This window comes from Pleurodeles waltl, chromosome 9, assembly GCF_031143425.1.
Source record: "Pleurodeles waltl isolate 20211129_DDA chromosome 9, aPleWal1.hap1.20221129, whole genome shotgun sequence".
Taxonomy (NCBI): domain Eukaryota; kingdom Metazoa; phylum Chordata; class Amphibia; order Caudata; family Salamandridae; genus Pleurodeles; species Pleurodeles waltl.
The window spans coordinates 1,002,983,808-1,003,002,392 of record NC_090448.1 but is presented as its reverse complement, the minus strand read 5'-3'; the positions used below and the strand labels follow the sequence as shown (position 1 = coordinate 1,003,002,392).

At 41.7% G+C, this 18,585-nt stretch overlaps 1 protein-coding gene across 1 annotated transcript; it reads left to right on the top strand.

Moving 5' to 3' along the window:
* Positions 1 to 323: 323 nt before the first annotated feature.
* Positions 324 to 16,817, top strand: LOC138260265 (uncharacterized). The gene is made up of 4 exons (XM_069208590.1): positions 324 to 370; positions 2,955 to 3,010; positions 6,144 to 6,160; positions 16,018 to 16,817. Exons 2-4 carry the CDS (start codon positions 3,001 to 3,003, stop codon positions 16,603 to 16,605), a joined length of 615 nt encoding a protein of 204 aa, XP_069064691.1. The 5' UTR covers positions 324 to 370; positions 2,955 to 3,000; the 3' UTR covers positions 16,606 to 16,817.
* Positions 16,818 to 18,585: the final 1,768 nt, after the last annotated feature.

Here is an 18,585-nt window from a genome sequence, read left to right as displayed (position 1 = left end):
CGACATAAGCTCACGACGTTGAAAGTCTGCAACTGATAATGCCTGTTTCTGGTTTATTGCATGGGCGGCAGTGAGCTCCTCCACTTAAGATGTACGCACTATGCATATCCCAGGCCCAGATCCAGAAAAATGAACATAATTAGTATAATTAAAATTAATGCCAAGAATTATTAATTGAACGAATTTAAACATTTACATCTAGTTAATACTGACTGCATTAAATTGCTACGTGATTCAAACCTGTCGTTGCCTAACACGCCTTTGAAAGGGCGGGGTCTCGTCCAATGGACGCAGAGCGCGCTGCCAGTACTGTATATAAATGCCAATATCTCAGCAATGCTTTCAGATCCTTGACTGACCGTCCATTCAGGTAAGAGATGATTTGGGAATGTGGTTTGTGTTGGTTGAAACACTGTGATGTAGGTGCATGTCTCAAGCAGGCTGCTCGTTTTAATGTCTTGATGCAATTGTAAATATACAGATATTTCCATTACTTGAGCGTCAGTAGTACGCATTAGCATGTTTCCAATACATCAATGCAAACCATTTTTAAGTTGATTTTTAGCTGGAGCTGTTCGTGTAAACTAAAACAAAATGTAAGTCGCTGGGGAAATTGTTCAATGCTACTTGTTTCATGAAAATAGATTTCGTTGTGGCAGAAGGCAAAAAGGCAAATGCATCTGCTGGCAAAATATTCTGCTTTGAGATGAATCCTTTCAGGCTCTCTTAATGATTCAATTATTTTTATTGACATTTTTTCAATTATATTGATTTGAGAAGAAATGCAGTCAGATAGCTGCCCCAGAAATGTATTCTAAAAAGTATTGTAAAGTCTTTAATATTTTCACCTCATCAATAAACCCTTCAGTGTTCGGTCCAAAGCCCCCACTTCCCCTCTGGTGGGGCGCATCTTGTTGCATTTTGTCTTCTATCAATCTTGCTTGTCATCTGCTCTGGCATGTTACCCCAGGGCAGCCCATTGCCAAAACCGAAGTACTGTACTCCACAATTTTACTAAATTGTTTGTCCTTGTTTTCCATCTCATTAGCTAACTTCTCCATATTCAGGGCAAGGGTCGTATCTTTGGGTGGGGGGCGTGTTTGCGGTGTTACACTCCCCTGCTAAATGTATTTTCTGGGAATTAGTTCGATACAGGTGCTTTCAGTTGGATATAATGAGGTGTCTGTCGGATTTCACCAGGAATGTTTACATACACACAGATAAAAAAGCACACATGATCTCTCCCTCTCTCTTTTTTCAGTCTTCAAAGATGTTGGTTGTTTTACAAAATATTGGGGGTCATTCTGACCCCGGCGGGCGGCGGGTGCCGCCCGCCTGGAGGGGACCGCCGAATGACCGCACCGTGGTCAAAAGACCGCGGCGGCCATTCTGGCTTTCCCGCTGGGCTGGCGGGCGACCGCCAGAAGGCCGCCCGCTGGCCCAGCGGGAAACCCCCTTCAACAATGAAGCCGGCTCCGAATGGAGCCGGTGGAGTTGTAGGTGTGCGACGGCTGCAGTGGCACCCGTCGCGATTTTCAGTGTCTGCAAAGCAGACACTGAAAATCTTTATGGGGCCCTGTTAGGGGGCCCCTGCACTGCCCATGCCAGTGGCATGGGCAGTGCAGGGGCCCCCAGGGGCCCCACGACACCCGTTCCCACCATCCTGTTCCTGGCGGTAAAAACCGCCAGGAACAGGATGGCGGGAAGGGGGTCGGAATCCCCATGGGGAGGATTCCCTGGGCCAGGGGTAAACCGGCGGGAAACCGCCGGTTGCCACCGCGGTCAGAATGGCCCTGGAAGCACCGCCAGCCTGTTGGCGGTGCTTCCGCGGTCCCCGGCCCTGGCGGGCCCTACCAATCCGTGTTTCTCTCCCTTTCTACTCCCCCCCTTTGGCCCTTCTTGTGAGATCTGCTTGTACTGTATTGCATTTTATCATCGTATGCCGGGCCAGCTTGATTGTTGGAAATTCTTAAGCTCACCCCCCAATCTCACTAACCAAGCTACAAACCTGAGAAGGGCTCATATCCTTTGTAGCATTGAGAACATTATTTTCTAAGCTTTGGCCCCATGTAGTGGGCAGATGGTTTCTGAGTGGGCTTCTCCTAGCATCACTGATGGACTCAGGGCTGGCTTTAGCACTGGCGATGCTCTCTGGGAATTCTCCCTTGACGCCACCCCCCATGACCTCCTTCATCACAAATCCCCTTACCACCCTCTAAGGAAGAGAAGATGTGAGATGTAGTGACTGGTCAAGTTACCTAATCTGGTTAAGAAGACTCTGGGGTATGAATTCAGGTTTTCTGATTTCTGAGGTGATAATTTAGCTACTACATTTAGCCAGTAAATTGAATTTTCTCTGCACATTTATACAAATGTCAACAGTTGCACTGTTCATTTTACTAGAACTGTGGAATGTATTGACAATTCACACGTCATCTTTCATGAAAGGAGCCCTGACATAAAGGACGTAGGGTCACGACCATGAAAGTCTGCAGCAGATGATGCCTGTTTCTGTTGTATTGCATGGGCAGTAGTGAGCTCTTCCACTTGAGATGTGCTCTTTATGCATGGCCTAGGCCCAGATCCGAAGCACTGAGCATAATTAAGGTAATTAAAATAGATTATTAGTATTCTCTGTTGGACTAATTTAAATGTTTTTCTAGCCCATGACCTACATCTTAACCAGAAAAGAGACATTCCTTTATGTAGTATTCTAGTCCAAAAATAATAACATGCAATGAGTTTGACGTAGTTTAAATCTTATCATATTCATACTTTGCTGCTCTGTGAGTGTGTTAACAGCGCCTGTCAACTATTAGGGATACAAATAAGCATGCAATCCCTATTGTGCATTTAAAGTTACGTTATTAGTGATTGCTAGATCGTCACAGTGCAAAGATCAAGTTTAATTTTGCTATCTTTATTTTCTCTGATGGACTACTTTTCCTTCACAGATCTTTGTTTCTCCTTTGAGGACATCAAACCACAACCTCCAAAGCCATGGACCAGTGTAAGTGATTGTTGCTCTTAATTTCCTCTAGTCATGACAATCTCACCCTCTGTGTTCTTTGAGGTTATTAGTAGTTTATCATCAATTTACATAAAACATATCAGCACAAATCAATGACACACACCAATAAACCAATGCAAAATAGATACATTTGCAATATAACAAAGAGTTTAAAATAATAGCAAACTAATTTACTAAGAATAATATTATCAAAATCCAACAATATTTCAACTATATTTAATTATTCGGCAACACAGTTATAGAAACAGGGTCGTAGTGCAGGGTTAGGCGGAAGTGTGTGTTTACACCGTATCAACATGAATGTACATTATGCTTGTGATCCCTTGGTGTATGAGTGCCTTAGTGCAGTTGCCTGATTTTCTGCTGTTCTCTCGAGTTACCTGAACTTTAATTTTACTCTTACACAGTTCATGTTTAGAGTCAGGTCATAAAAAATAGCAGAACAATCAAAGACTTCAACATGGGCCGTGCAGATCAAAGTATTAGTGATCGCTTATCTGCACACGACACTGTGCAAAAGGCCAAAGTGTGCTCAGTCCAACAGCACAGTATTTCACCTGCGTGAGCAATATGACATACAGGAAAGAATCAGCATTTTTTGTTGTAAACATATTTGCCTTAGACAATTCAATATTCAAGTTGCAAATGTGTAAACCTAATAACAGGGATGCAAATGTACATTTTTGCCTAATGCCTCATCACATTGCATCCGTGACCTCATTGTATTATGTGTTTCTGGCCTCATGCACTGTGATGTAATTCACTCAATATCACCAGCAATTTTCTTTACCCCCAATCCAAACAGTTTCCCTCATTCTGATACCACAAGTGTCAGTGTCAAAGTTGGTGTAATAGTCCACAAATTGACATGAAAGTGGATTTGTCCCACTAGCAAGACTCTTTCTAGCCAGTAGGGGTTCTGCTGGTGCACAGTGAATTGTAGATATAGCCCCATGAAAGCGTATCTGATTGATTGACAAAGCTACAGCCTCCAAGACCCATTCCTCTACATGCCTATGAGGTGCCCTCTCTGGGGATTTATTAGAGCTAGATGTTGCAGGTACTTCTCTACTGCCACTCCAATGAACAACTTGTGAGGGTACAATGTCCGATTGTAGCATACTACCTGAAGAGCCCAATGAGCAGCTCCTTTGGGATGTCACAACACTCTCAGCATATTTGTTCAACCAGCGACAAATGAATGGGTAAACATTATCCCAATTCAATGCCCATCTTTATTGGCTTCCTATACCCAAAGACAGTCTGTCACATGAAGCATATATATCACAAGTAACAAATACTTCACAGGAAGGAAATATATGTTAATAAGACTCCACCTGTGCTCTAATAAAAACATCTATTAGGATTTTACTTATTCAAAAAGTGCAAAACTATCAATTTATCTGAAAGGTACGTTTGCACTTATCAATCACTTGTTGATAAGCTGACAGAATAAAGAGTGTTGTACCTTTTCATGACAGTGTAAAGGTAATACATTGCCACAAACTGAGCCCCCCAAAAATGATTTAATTAGAAAAAGCTTAACAGTGTGTTATAAATCCATAGAAATAGGTGGAGGAAAATGTTTGCTCTGTTACTCAAAAAGAAGCTCAGACATCATAAAAAGGTTCAGTAGCCAGTCAGCTTATCAAAAAATTGTTAATTTGATATGATGCCATGTGTTTCTGTGCATACAATGGAAAAAAACATTTATAAATTCCTATCAGTGCTTAATGTAGCTCTGTGTCAAACATTTAGGTTTTCTTTATTCATTTAAGGGTGTTTATATAGTGCAACAGCCACTTTGGCAGAGCCTCTTGTGATGATCTTTCGAAACTTTCAAAAACTGCCTAGTTATGAAAAGGTGTGCAACAGCAGTGCAGAGGAAGCACCAGTGTCAGAATTACAGCATCAACATTTAAGTTACATTACATAAAATTAAATTAACATAAATATGCTTGTTGACATAGTTGGTAGATAGCCCACAAATATGATATGGATCAGCATTTATGTGAGACGTTATTTGTCTAAACAAATGTTTTTCCCAGACTCACAGCATCCATTAGCAATGGTGTACAGTTTAACACTTGTTAAATTTTGATACACATTTACTGAATATTTCTTACACATTTAATAAACCTATTCAAATACTTCATACCTTGATTCCAGCTGCTCACATCTTGTTGCTGACTGTTCCGTTAACGAACAGGGATAGGTGAAATCTCTATTCTAACTGATAGGCATTAGAGCTTTCGTTATGTGGTAGGCAGACGTTCCATACTTATGAACTTTTTTGTGTCTACTACTTGCCCACCCTTTTCCACCAACTCCCTTAGTGTATGTGGCCCCTTGATCTATTCTTAAATAATTCAATTAGAAGCAAAAAGTATCAAAAACATTCCAACAGGGAAAAAAAGACATATAAATGACTTGATTAAAAACCCTAGTTCTCTAGAAAGTCACATTTATTCCTTTAAAATGATAAAAATGAAGGAAAAATGCTATCCTGATTCACAAAGGCTAGGTTATCATACTTTTTCTTGCGGAGATGCCACCAATAAATGAGAATGTTCTGCCAGTTCTAGCAGTAGTTCATGTCTGGGAGAGGAGGTGCAAGTGTGTCCCTAGAACATTATCAGGGGGGATGGCCATGCTAATGAGGCCAACACTCAGAGTCATAGCTTTGTGGGTATTCATAAACATTTGCAATAATTATATCCAACTATACATATGTCTATATGGATAACAAAGTGTGGAAAAGTGCAAAAAATCCACAACCCCATGTTTCAAAGCAAAGTTTAATGATGTATCCATATGGAAAACATTTTGCAGGTGTAAAGAAGGCCTATCTGGTAAACATTATGTATATTCATTTTCCGAGTGTTGATGAATCCCTACATCCATAGTGTAGTTTCTTTCTTTGATAGAAAAATATACTTCCTTTCTTCAATTAAAGACTAGACACTTACATCATCAGCATCCTTCAGGTGTACCACTGCCCAATAGCTGACAAAACAGCTTTAAGTATACATTTGCGTTAATGTGATTTTTGTTAAAAACCGAACATCAGTTCAAATAATAATTCAATCTACATTGTCTTTTTAATTTACAGCACAAAAGCCGAAGCAGGTAAGACATTGTATAGTATGCTTTCTAAGGTGGTGCAGATTTGGTGGCAAAAGTTAATTATGTGAACATTGAAACAGATTCAATGGGTGCCATTTACCTTCCTCATACAAATTCTACAAGAATGCAAAAGGAGAGTAGCTTTTAAAACCACTTCCGACTGCAGACTTACACCTAAGTGTAGACTTGAATGTCTCCACCCCCTGAAATCAGATAGTGGAGATCTCTAATACTGAATTTGCAATTTACAAATCCTACTAATACAATTCCAGATATAGGTTCAACTCTTGGCCACTAGACAGAGCTCTCCCTGAGGAAACCAGAGCTGTCTGGCACCGGCATGTAGGTAACCTCCCCGGGTATTCTCTTTGGAGTGAGTGTGACTACAAGGGAAAACCCCACCCCCGGCTTTACCCAGACCAGAGGCCATTCTCCCCGATTTCCGGGACCTACCATACCATGAACCACCTGTTCAGGTAGGTTTTTAGTATTCACTTTATGAACACTTCTGAGGACTTCACTTAGCAATAGTGCTCCGGGATCCTAGACCCTGACGAATGACCCTGACCTACCAGCACTTCGAGAGGGCAGAAACATGTTGGTCATACATAAACCCTTTTAAGACTCCAAGAGACATTATTCTCGAGTTAGCCTCCTTTCCCGATCTTAACCTTACCAACATGCACCTCCATTAAAGTTTAACTAACTGATATAGGTGACATGTATGGTAATTTTATTTTCACCCTATCTGGATCCCTGTGATTTATCCAGCCAGTTTAATTTCAGCACTCCCTCTTGTTCTTTTAACTAAGAGGTTGAGTCCTCCCAAGTAGTACCATCTTACTTGGGTGGGGCTAGGTGGTCAAATGATGAACCAAGACGCTATTAAGTGTGTGAGACCACCTAGTCCGTAAGGAGACTCCCCTTACCCCCTTACTCAACACAGCCTTCTGTCCCAGAGACACTCTCCACATATGCTCCTCTTCTCACAAAACGCGACCTAACCGGTACTGACAATTGAGGGAACACTGGTCTGACTTCACCCTCAACCCCAACTATCCCCCACCTTTAGTAGTTATATTGATTTTTCTTGGGAGGTGGTGTGGGATAGTAGCACTCCCAGCACTCTCCTTTTGTGTTTTATGGAATATACTTAAACCAACGTGTTGTCTAGCCTTTTGTAGTATAGTAAGTTTAGAAGTGAACTTTGTGAATTGTAATGGTCTTAGATCCTCTTTACGAGTCTGGCTGTCTGAAACCGAGACAGCTAGACCTGTGGCAAAGCACCGCTGAGGAGCTGGTGGTCTCCTCCAGCCCTACTACAAGGTTTCCACTGGCTGACTGGCGGAAACCTCTGAAATCAGAGGTTTATGCCGGTCAGCCCAGTGGAAATGGTGCTGCAACATTGGCCTCTGCGTCTCACGGAGCTTAGGCCAATGTCATCCCACAGAGGGTGCCCATAGCACCCTCGGAATGCACACTGTCTGTCACAGCAGACAGTGCGCATTCTGAGGGTGCTGGCAGGGGGGACCCTGCACTGCCCAAGATATGGTAGTGGGCAGTACAGGGGCCCACAGGTGGCCTCCAGCACTTGATTTCTGCCCGACCTTTCATGGTGGGGTCCCCCCCCATGAAAAGGCTGGCGGAAACTGGACTTATGATCGGAGCAGCGGTGCTGAACTCAACCCTGCCGTGGCTGACCCCAATTCCGACCTCCGGCAGCCAGTCAGGAACCAAGTTCCTGGCGGGGACAGAAGTTCCCTGGCAGTCCACCCACTAGGGTCTTAATGTGGTGGTCAAACCTCCTGGAGGGTGGCGGGCCGACCACCACCACAAGGCTGGATTACTCAAGACTGCCAGCCTCATAATGAGGCCCACAGTCTTTTGTGGGTGGGGGTGTGTGTTTGTATTAGCATGTATCTTCCTAAATCCCTCTTTACATTTTCCTAAACCCTTCACATTGAGGAGCAGATATTCATCATCTTCCAATCACTTCCCATGTTGAGAGATCTCCAACACAATGTATGGAAAAGAAGAGAGAGACAGAGGTGGCGGTCTTCACCTGTCGGGAATTTATTAGTATTTTGTAGTATGACAGTTGTAGCACTGTAGAACTATAAAACATACTACAAAATGTAGTTTGTGAACAGGCCTCAGAATCTGTAACAAACTGGAGAGGGGTGGTTAGCATAAGTGGCACTCCAGAAGATTATCATACCCAGAAGAAAGACTCAACTGTTTCATTAATCTGATTAATGACTACAGCAGATTTGTACAATTCTCCACGAAATCTTATTCATTTAGTTGAAAGGATATCAACATAGATTTTGAAGGGACTTCTGAGACTCTTTCATCTGCTAGGATTTTGTTTTTTATTGGCTTCATTATTTATTTTGCTTTGTGGACCTGTCCCTTGGATCAAAGATTCTTACAGGTTCAGACCTCATATATCTATAAGGAAGTTAATTTCAGTTGGTGCTCTTTTCACTGCTACATTGTTAATTCATTCCACAATATGACACCACCAAATAATTTCCTTGTGAAGCAATCTTGGCAGAGTTACTACATCGTCTTTTACAGTTCCATCTTTAGATATATCAATTCATCTCTTAGCATTTGTTAGTAGTGGAGTCCTCAGAATAATTTTCCGTAAAGTGTTTGCCACAGTGGTTTCTAGTAAAGATATTAAAGCAGAATACATCTGATCTTCGATACTTCCAAAGCTATCAGAACTAAATCCATCAATTCTCTCTACATATTTTGTGTTTTAGGTGTTACACTATAAATGTCAACTGATTTTTATTCGAATTGCCAAGTATCAGTTTTGTTGTTCATATTGAGCAAAAGCCCAGAGCCCATGAAAAGAATACAACATTCATATATTCATTTACCATGGCTGTTGACTAACAGAAACACCAGAAGAGCTTCCAATCCTTTAGAGTAAGGCATTTTCTTATTCTGTTGAGTCACTATGGCCCTGACACAAAATATCTACATTACTCATTTATTAGTGATTGGTGAGACTTGGCCCGGGGTAGCTGGTGAATAAAGCAGTTGTGGTCCAAGTACCCAGTGCTCTTGAACCCTCCCACAGAGCTAGTCACAATGCCTGTCAAAGTCAAATTGAGTTGCTTTGCTGAGCTTGTGAATGAATGAATTAAAATTTACTGTGCAGAAAAAATAAATGCTTAAATTATAATAATAACTAAAACACAGAGGTAAAATTCAAGATGCCTTAACAACAATAAAACTAACTAAATAAATAATGACCAGCAATCCAGCCATTTAACATTAAAAGATAAAAATAAGTAGTAAGCATATGATTTAGTATGCACACGATTCCACCTTTAGACCATTCTATTTTTTTGTCCTCCTTTTTGATAGTCAGACAAAATAAGTAAAGTCCAAGAATATGCACAATTTCCCCAAAAAATTATTGTGTTTTGACAGTATTTGGTAGCCCTATCTCTACTTTTGGTATGATCTTTGATGAATGAAGTATTTTGTAATTTCTTCTCTCTATCCAGAAGTGCTGGACACAAGCAGATGATGTGCCTAGTTGACTCATTCTTATATCCACAGAGTCTGCAAATCTTCAATTTTAAGTACTGCCGGATCCATGTACTCTCAAATTGCGATATCAATATACAGGGAGTGCAGAATTATTAGGCAAATGAGTATTTTGACCACATCATCCTCTTTATGCATGTTGTCTTACTCCAAGCTGTATAGGCTCGAAAGCCTACTACCAATTAAGCATATTAGGTGATGTGCATCTCTGTAATGAGAAGGGGTGTGGTCTAATGACATCAACACCCTATATCAGGTGTGCATAATTATTAGGCAACTTCCTTTCCTTTGGCAAAATGGGTCAAAAGAAGGACTTGACAGGCTCAGAAAAGTCAAAAATAGTGAGATATCTTGCAGAGGGATGCAGCACTCTTAAAATTGCAAAGCTTCTGAAGCATGATCATCGAACAATCAAGCGTTTCATTCAAAATAGTCAACAGGGTCGCAAGAAGCGTGTGGAAAAACCAAGGCGCAAAATAACTACCCATGAACTGAGAAAAGTCAAGCGTGCAGCTGCCACGATGCCACGATGCCACTTGCCACCAGTTTGGCCATATTTCAGAGCTGCAACATCACTGGAGTGCCCAAAAGCACAAGGTGTGCAATACTCAGAGACATGGCCAAGGTAAGAAAGGCTGAAAGACGACCACCACTGAACAAGACACACAAGCTGAAACGTCAAGACTGGGCCAAGAAATATCTCAAGACTGATTTTTCTAAGGTTTTATGGACTGATGAAATGAGAGTGAGTCTTGATGGGCCAGATGGATGGGCCCGTGGCTGGATTGGTAAAGGGCAGAGAGCTCCAGTCCGACTCAGACACCAGCAAGGTGGAGGTGGAGTACTGGTTTGGGCTGGTATCATCAAAGATGAGCTTGTGGGGCCTTTTCGGGTTGAGGATGGAGTCAAGCTCAACTCCCAGTCCTACTGCCAGTTCCTGGAAGACACCTTCTTCAAGCAGTGGTACAGGAAGAAGTCTGCATCCTTCAAGAAAAACATGATTCTCATGCAGGACAATGCTCCATCACACGCGTCCAAGTACTCCACAGCGTGGCTGGCAAGAAAGGGTATAAAAGAAGGAAATCTAATGACATGGCCTCCTTGTTCACCTGATCTGAACCCCATTGAGAACCTGTGGTCCATCATCAAATGTGAGATTTACAAGGAGGGAAAACAGTACACCTCTCTGAACAGTGTCTGGGAGGCTGTGGTTGCTGCTGCACGCAATGTTGATGGTGAACAGATCAAAACACTGATAGAATCCATGGATGGCAGGCTTTTGAGTGTCCTTGCAAAGAAAGGTGGCTATATTGGTCACTGATTTGTTTTTGTTTTGTTTTTGAATGTCAGAAATGTATATTTGTGAATGTTGAGATGTTATATTGGTTTCATTGGTAATAATAAATAATTGAAATGGGTATATATTTTTTTTTGTTAAGTTGCCTAATAATTATGCACAGTAATAGTCACCTGCACACACAGATATCCCCCTAACATAGCTAAAACTAAAAACAAACTAAAAACTACTTCCAAAAATATTCAGCTTTGATATTAATGAGTTTTTTGGGTTCATTGAGAACATGGTTGTTGTTCAATAATAAAATTAATCCTCAAAAATACAACTTGCCTAATAATTCTGCACTCCCTGTATATAATAAATTAAATCTTATGTATTTCCCTTTGCGGGCTGCCTCCACTGATGACTAGAAATAGTTGTGTTTGAAATTCCAATAAGCTGTGGTATAATAATCTACATTTATATATGATTGTAAAATGTTGAGGTCCTCCTACCTGCTATTACTCCTAAGGGTCTTCAATGAAAGTCTGGCAGAGGAATCTTTGCAAGGTCTATTAGTGAAGGAAGGTTATTGTTTCAATCATCTTGTCCATAGCCACACTGCTTAATCTGATTTTAGAATTGATAGGTAGTCTGAGTTCCGATAATATCCAGTGTTTTGAAGAGTTATTGTCAGCAGCAAAAACATTCACAGACAAAATTTAGAATAGCCACTGCATGATTTTGGTCTTTCCCAAGTTCACTTTTAGATCATCATCTAGGTTGAGATTTTGTAGATGTAATAGCTAAGATTTGAATTTAACAGGAAAGTTGACAATATCATTTTAGCATGCCAAAAAGTTTGCTAGGTAAATGTCCAGGTTTTGGATAAAGACCATCTGTATTATCAAGATATTGGGTTATATCTGATATGTATTGGAAAAAAGGAAGAGGGCTGCTAAAATGCATCAAGTTTTTACCCATTGTAAGTTATCATTTTTGGAGAGAGTGACTTCCCGATGAGCTTCACTTTAAGCCTGGTTCCCTCTTGTAGGGATATCAAAAAGTGTAATAATGAGTGGTCAATTCCTTCTTTCACTAATTTATCCCACACTTTTCTGCAGTTGACACCAATGTATAATCTGTGTAGCATGCATACACCATGACATTTTTTTATGTTCTATTGACTAGTTAAATAAGAGCAACAATAAGCCTGAATCTGAGGTTGATTGAGATTGAGTTAGATCTGATTTTCAGCCCAGGCATGCAGATTGTTCATAAGCAATTTACTTAAAAGCTTCCCCTCCGTATTGAGGAGAGCAGTGAGAAAATAGTTTTAGGGATCAGCGGATCACCCTACTTTGTATAGTAGATGTATTAACCCCCCCTCAGCATAAGTGAGGAATCTAGCCATTTCTAGGATTTTAAAGAATAAATTTAGGGGCAATGTACTCCAAAGATCCGGATCTGATTTTAAGACCAGTTGGAATACATTAGGGGCTATGACTGGGTAAGCTCAAGAGTTAGTGAGCAATAAGATTATTTATTTCACTTTGAGCATTCTAGTGCAGTTTGTCTACTTAGGAAACACAAATAATTCATTTGGTTTAATTGGGTAAAGACTGCTAATATATGTTTTCCATTTCTCATATGTTATATAATAATCAGTTACATTTTTGTAGGTTTCCTTGCAGTGTCCTCCTATTGACCAACATAGTTTTCAATTGTGTTTGTTCAAAGTGCAATATAAACGCATCAAGGTGGTTTCTTGAGCGTTTATTTCTATTTCTCTTATTTTCATATACAGCTGTTGTTGTTCTCCTTAATCTCTGATGCTCGAACTGGACCTTGCAGGGTTTTTAAGAAAGCTCCTAATTGTCTGCAGTATTTTTTTACTAATCTTTAGAGTTAGAACAGGCAGTGAACTTATCTTTGACTGTTAAGGAACTAGTGAAAGAATCAGAGTTTGAATTGAACACATGCAATTTCTAAAATGCAACTATTTTATTTTATTTTTCTTAAGAACTCAAGCAAGTTAACACGTGTTTCACAACTTTTGAAACTATAAGTTGTTTTATATTATATTTTAAGGAAGTCATTTGGAGGTTTGATTAGCGGCATGGTAACCGGATTTCATCAGACGGCTGTGAGAATTCTGATGAAGTACGGTACCATGCACATATCAAACCTGGTACCTAACAGTTAAAAATGTTGATATTCACCTATACAATAATAAACGATGCTCAACCCTTTCTTATTAGGATTGGATGCACAAGTAGGCTCATCACTGGGAGTCTACAACAGACCTTGTAGTTTAATAATGCTGGGCATTTTGTGGCTCTACCACCTACAGCCTAATACAAATTTGGATTAGCACAGTATCCTGAAAATCTGATTATTCTGTCAAACAGGTTTCATTTTCACTACCACCCACACCTCATAAAAAAGAGATCAATATGCTAGGTTAAGCCAGATTGAAGAGTCCTTCCGATCCTGACAAAAGCCCTTGACAACTTTGCACAGCACTGGAAAGCACAAAAAATGTTGCCCACTCACATGAGAGGAAGCGGGTGTCCTCATTCACTGAATACCACATATGTGTCCTTAACTGTGTATAAGTGGGACGAAGATATAATACAGTAGAGCACATGCCCTTCACCTAAGATAATTTTAAAGCATAGTGGCCCTTCTTGCCTACTAAAAAACTGCTAACAAAAGAAGCTCTGGATGAACCTCACGAGCAAAGAAAATTGCAGGTGAAGAAGCGCCTCTATGATGAATCAGTCAGAAAATGTCATTTGATTAAAAGGCCCACTTAGCTTTGTTACATCACAGCCTTTGCAGCTAAATGCAGAGTGCACAGGCACTGAAAAATGGGGTCACCACCCTTTGCTTATTTTAAGAGGGATTTCCTGTCAGCATTATGTAGTTGATTCCCCAATAAACATATTTCTAACAAAACCCCACATCAGGCCATGTGGTGTAGTCCCTAGCTGCCAATTCTCCATGTCCCTCAACCTTTTTTGCCCATATCCGATCAACCAGTATTTCCAATACTCCATCAGCCATTAGGCCTGCTACTCAAACAACCAGTATTTATCATTCCCCATCAGCCAGTTTTTAGCCGTCAATATCAATCAATATTGCTTATCCACTATAGCAATCTTCCCTCAACAGGCAGTGCTTTACAGCCATCATCAGATAACATTGGTCATCAGCCACTGTTGTCAGTACTGAAACATCTAGCATTGCCATATTCTATCAGTTGGTATTGCCAGTCCCTATCAGCTGTCATTGTTCTTCCACTAGTCATGGCTAATTTTGCTCATCCACCAATAGGCAGCATTGCTAGTACTACATCTGCCAGGAATGCAATAGTCCAGCTAGTATTGCTTATCCCTCGATCAGCTAGTATTGCTCATTTACTATCCAACAGCATTGCCAAGACTCCATTATTCATTTCAATCCGCCAGTCTTGCTCATTCACCATACACAAGTATTGCCAATGATTAATCAATTCATATCCCTCATTAGCCAGTACTACTTATCTACCAACCATCAGTATTGCCTATACTTTACCCATTATTGTTCATCCCCCATAAGCCAGTATTGCTTACCATCAGCAAGTATTGCCAGTACTCCAACCAGTATTGCTGATCTCCCATGAGCCTGTAGTGCTTAGTCCCCAGCCACCAGTATTGTTCTTCCCAAATCAGCCACTATTGCTCATTGCACATCAATGATGAAACTAAAAAGACCTAACAAATGCTAGTGCTGATCTTACAGAATCCATCATAGGTTATATAAGCATATTGAAGCACTATCTAAATTCCCAGAAATATAACACAACATAACACAATTTAATACTCTCTCTGGTGGAATACTTAGGGTCTAATTTGCAAAGCTATTTCCATATGTAAGTGCACCTGAAACATGAAAGCATCAGCATAATGGAACATAAACAGAAAACTCTATAATGCTTAGTTTCTAGATAAATTAAAATGACAACATTGCAGAGTGAAGAGGCAACTAGTTACAACTCCTTTCTAATTTTTACCAAGTATTGTTAGAGCGAATGGGAAGATATGACCTCTCCCTTCTGCACCAGTGATGTAACATTAGCCCCCACAGCCCCTGTGGTGAGGGGGGGCCCTGGAGCTATAGGGGGGTCCCCTCAGCACAGTACACTGACTGGGACTGGGAAGTGTTAGGTGATGGGCCGGGGTGGGGAGTGTCCCTCCATGTACTTTGCAGGAGGGGTCCTTCACGTTTTTTGTACACCACTGTTCTGCCTCTTTGTGAGCAAAACAGGAGCAGAGTTGAGGACACATCATTCATAGATGATCTACTGAGATCTATCGTGCCACACTTGATTTCTGATGTCATTGACAGTCTCATCAATTGCGTCATCAATAGCAACATTTGTGGCATTTAGAAACTTGGAAAATAGTTACTCTTCTCAAAACGGTGTGAACTGCTCATGGAATATGAAATACAAAAATTATGTTATCATGTGCTTTATGAAGATGTGTGAAAATGGTATATTCGCACAAGCTGTTATCATTCCCAAATTCAGGGCCAGTACTGCATTAAGACAAATGGGGCCAGCTGCCTACCGTGCCACTACAAGATAACACATGAGGGTACCAGAGTATACCAAGAAGCCTCCAAATTGCCTTTTTGCTACAGGAGAGGGGGCCCCAAAGTGGGAAAAGAAAGTTTTGACCAGGGCTCTGAGAATCCTTGCACTGGAACTGCTGAAATATATGGATATTAGAGTGTTTCAAGTGAGGCACATATTCTTGTTCGTCATAGGTTCTGTATGTGCATGGCATCACTTCACTGGTCACCTGATAAGTGTGTGAATTGCGTGTATTGTGCATGTGTATTTAAGATGCTTCTGTGTGTCATATATCTCCATATATCTATGCATAACGCGAAATAGATTTTGCTTCATTGTAGTGAATTAAAAACTGACCATCTCTCCATATTGTTTTCTTTCTTTTCTCATAAGGGAAAAGAAAGTGAAGGAACGTGTGGAGTTCAAAAAGACCTGCATGGACAAAAGCAAGACCAAGCACAAGACAAAGGACAGGACAAGGGCAAAGACAAGCAACAAGGACAAGGAATCAGTCCTGGCAAGGGAAAAGACTATGGAACAGGCCAAAGTTATGGCCAGGAACCTGGGAAACAAGGAGTTCAAGGGACATGCCTTGGAGTAGCACAGGGAAAAGGTGAAGCACAGGACCAGGGAAAAGACCAGGGATATGGTCAGGGAAAAGACCAGGGATATGATCAAGGAAAGGGTTATGGAAAAGACCAATGGAAAGACCAAGGAAAAGACCAGGGAAAAGGTCAGGGAAAAGATCAGGGATATGGCCAGGAATATGGTCAGGGAAAAGCTGAAGAAAAACCAGTAGCAGGTGGCAAGGGACAGGACCAGTGGCAAGGCCACGGAGAAAAACCAGGAAAGGGCCAAGCAGAGGACAAGGGAAAGGGTCAAGAATATGGAAAAGAAGGAAAGGGTCTTGAAGGGAGCCAAGGAAAGGGACATGAAGGAACATGTCAGGGTAAAGACAAGGGACAAAAACAGGGAAAGTAACTCAGGCAGTTTCTAGGACGGAAACATGACAAGGAATCCATCAAACAAAAGCCTACACCTATTAATGCATGTTGTACCACATCTGTATTCAACATATCTCTTCAAACATCCTTAAACGTGCACAGTCAAGTTCTATCTATGTATTACGATTTAAGATGGTTAAGATGAATATAATTGTGGTGAATACTTGAAAATAAATATATGAATCACTTCTCACCTGTTAAGTGCATTCTCTGCCATAAATATGTTTTCATTGAATGTGAAACAACTTTTTCTACAATTATGTAGATCACTAGAGAAACAATTGCATTGTCACTCCTGGAACGTATTGCACACCATTGAGATGTATTTCTTTTTAAGATGGACTTAATTCCCTTCCAATAGTCCTGAGCACTAAGACATCAAAACCACATCCACACTGATGATTTTATCCACGCCGTGGTGCGTTCAAGCTGTTCAGAAAGGAATGCTTTGAATTTGAGAGAAATTTAGTTATACAGCTTCCTCTCTCTCATCAAAAACTTTTGGTCCACTGTGAAATGCATAGGTTTTGGTGCGCTTCTTTCTATGTCTTTAGTTAATCCACTTCATTTTTACACCCATCCCTCCACTGCATGAGGCAATATGTTCAGGAGGAGGCTGGTGATGTGAACAGAAGATTGTAACAGTATGCAAGTAGATATAAGGAAACAGATGTAGAAATACCTAAAAAGGTTCAAAAAGGAGAACATTTGAACAGACAGAAAACAGAGAGAGAGGGAGAGAGAGAGAGAGAAAGAGAGTGAGAGAGAGAGAGAGAGAGGTGGAAGACATCTACCTGCCTAGTGTGTTTCTCACTATATATTTTGATCTTCTTCTTCATAAGCAGACCCTGGTATTGTAGCATTGCTTTGACTCCTTCACAGAGCCTCACACTTCTACTGGGAATTATTAAGACATCATTAATTTATTATAAGACTAAATGAGACAACCAGGCCACCCTGCATGTTCCTTTTGGGGCAGCTAGACATTGTGGAGCATGATAATTTTCCCCACACTTCATAATATAGGTCATGCATCTTAAGGTGCTTCCATTTTGCTTCAATATTTTTTTATTAGGTTTTGCAAAAAATAAACCAACAACAGTTGGCAGCATCATGTAATGGGAGTACAATAATGATGCTTGCATGGATTCACCATTCAGCAAGCATTCAGCTACGATTCTGCATCCAGTGTTTTATCCTACACTGCTACCTGAGTAACATTTGTGGTTGTAGAGCCTGGGAGGCAGGGGAGGAGGAAATGTCCATAGTGGAGAGATAGGCCCGAAATGGAGGCAAAATATCTCTAGGGCAGGCTGAAGGGTGTAGAGTTTCAGCATACTAACCAGTCATGTCAATATGCTGCATTACAGAGCCATTGTTTTATCACCTGAGCCGTACTCTGCATCCAGAGCCGGGTGACTTGTCTCTTAGCCAAAACATATAGGCCCTCATTCTGACCCTGGCGGTCTTTGACCGCCAGGGCGGAGGACCGCGGGAGCACCGCCGACAAGCCGGCGGTGCTTCAATGGGGATTCCGACCGCGGCGGTAAAGCCGCGGTCGGACCGGCACCACTGGCGGGGTCCCGCCAGTGTACCGCGGCCCCATTCAATCCTCCGCGGCGGCGCAGCTTGCTGCACCGCCGCGGGGATTCTGACCCCCCCTACCGCCATCCAGATCCCGGCGGTCGGACCGCCGAGATCCGGATGGCGGTAGGGGGGGTCGCGGGGCCCCTGGGGGCCCCTGCAGTGCCCATGCCACTGGCATGGGCATTGCAGGGGCCCCCGTAAGAGGGCCCCTACATGTATTTCACTGTCTGCTGCGCAGACAGTGAAATACGCGACGGGTGCAACTGCACCCGTCGCACAGCTTCCACTCCGCCGGCTCGATTCCGAGCCGGCTTCATCGCGGAAGCCTCTTTCCCGCTGGGCTGGCTGGCGGTCTGAACGAGACCGCCCG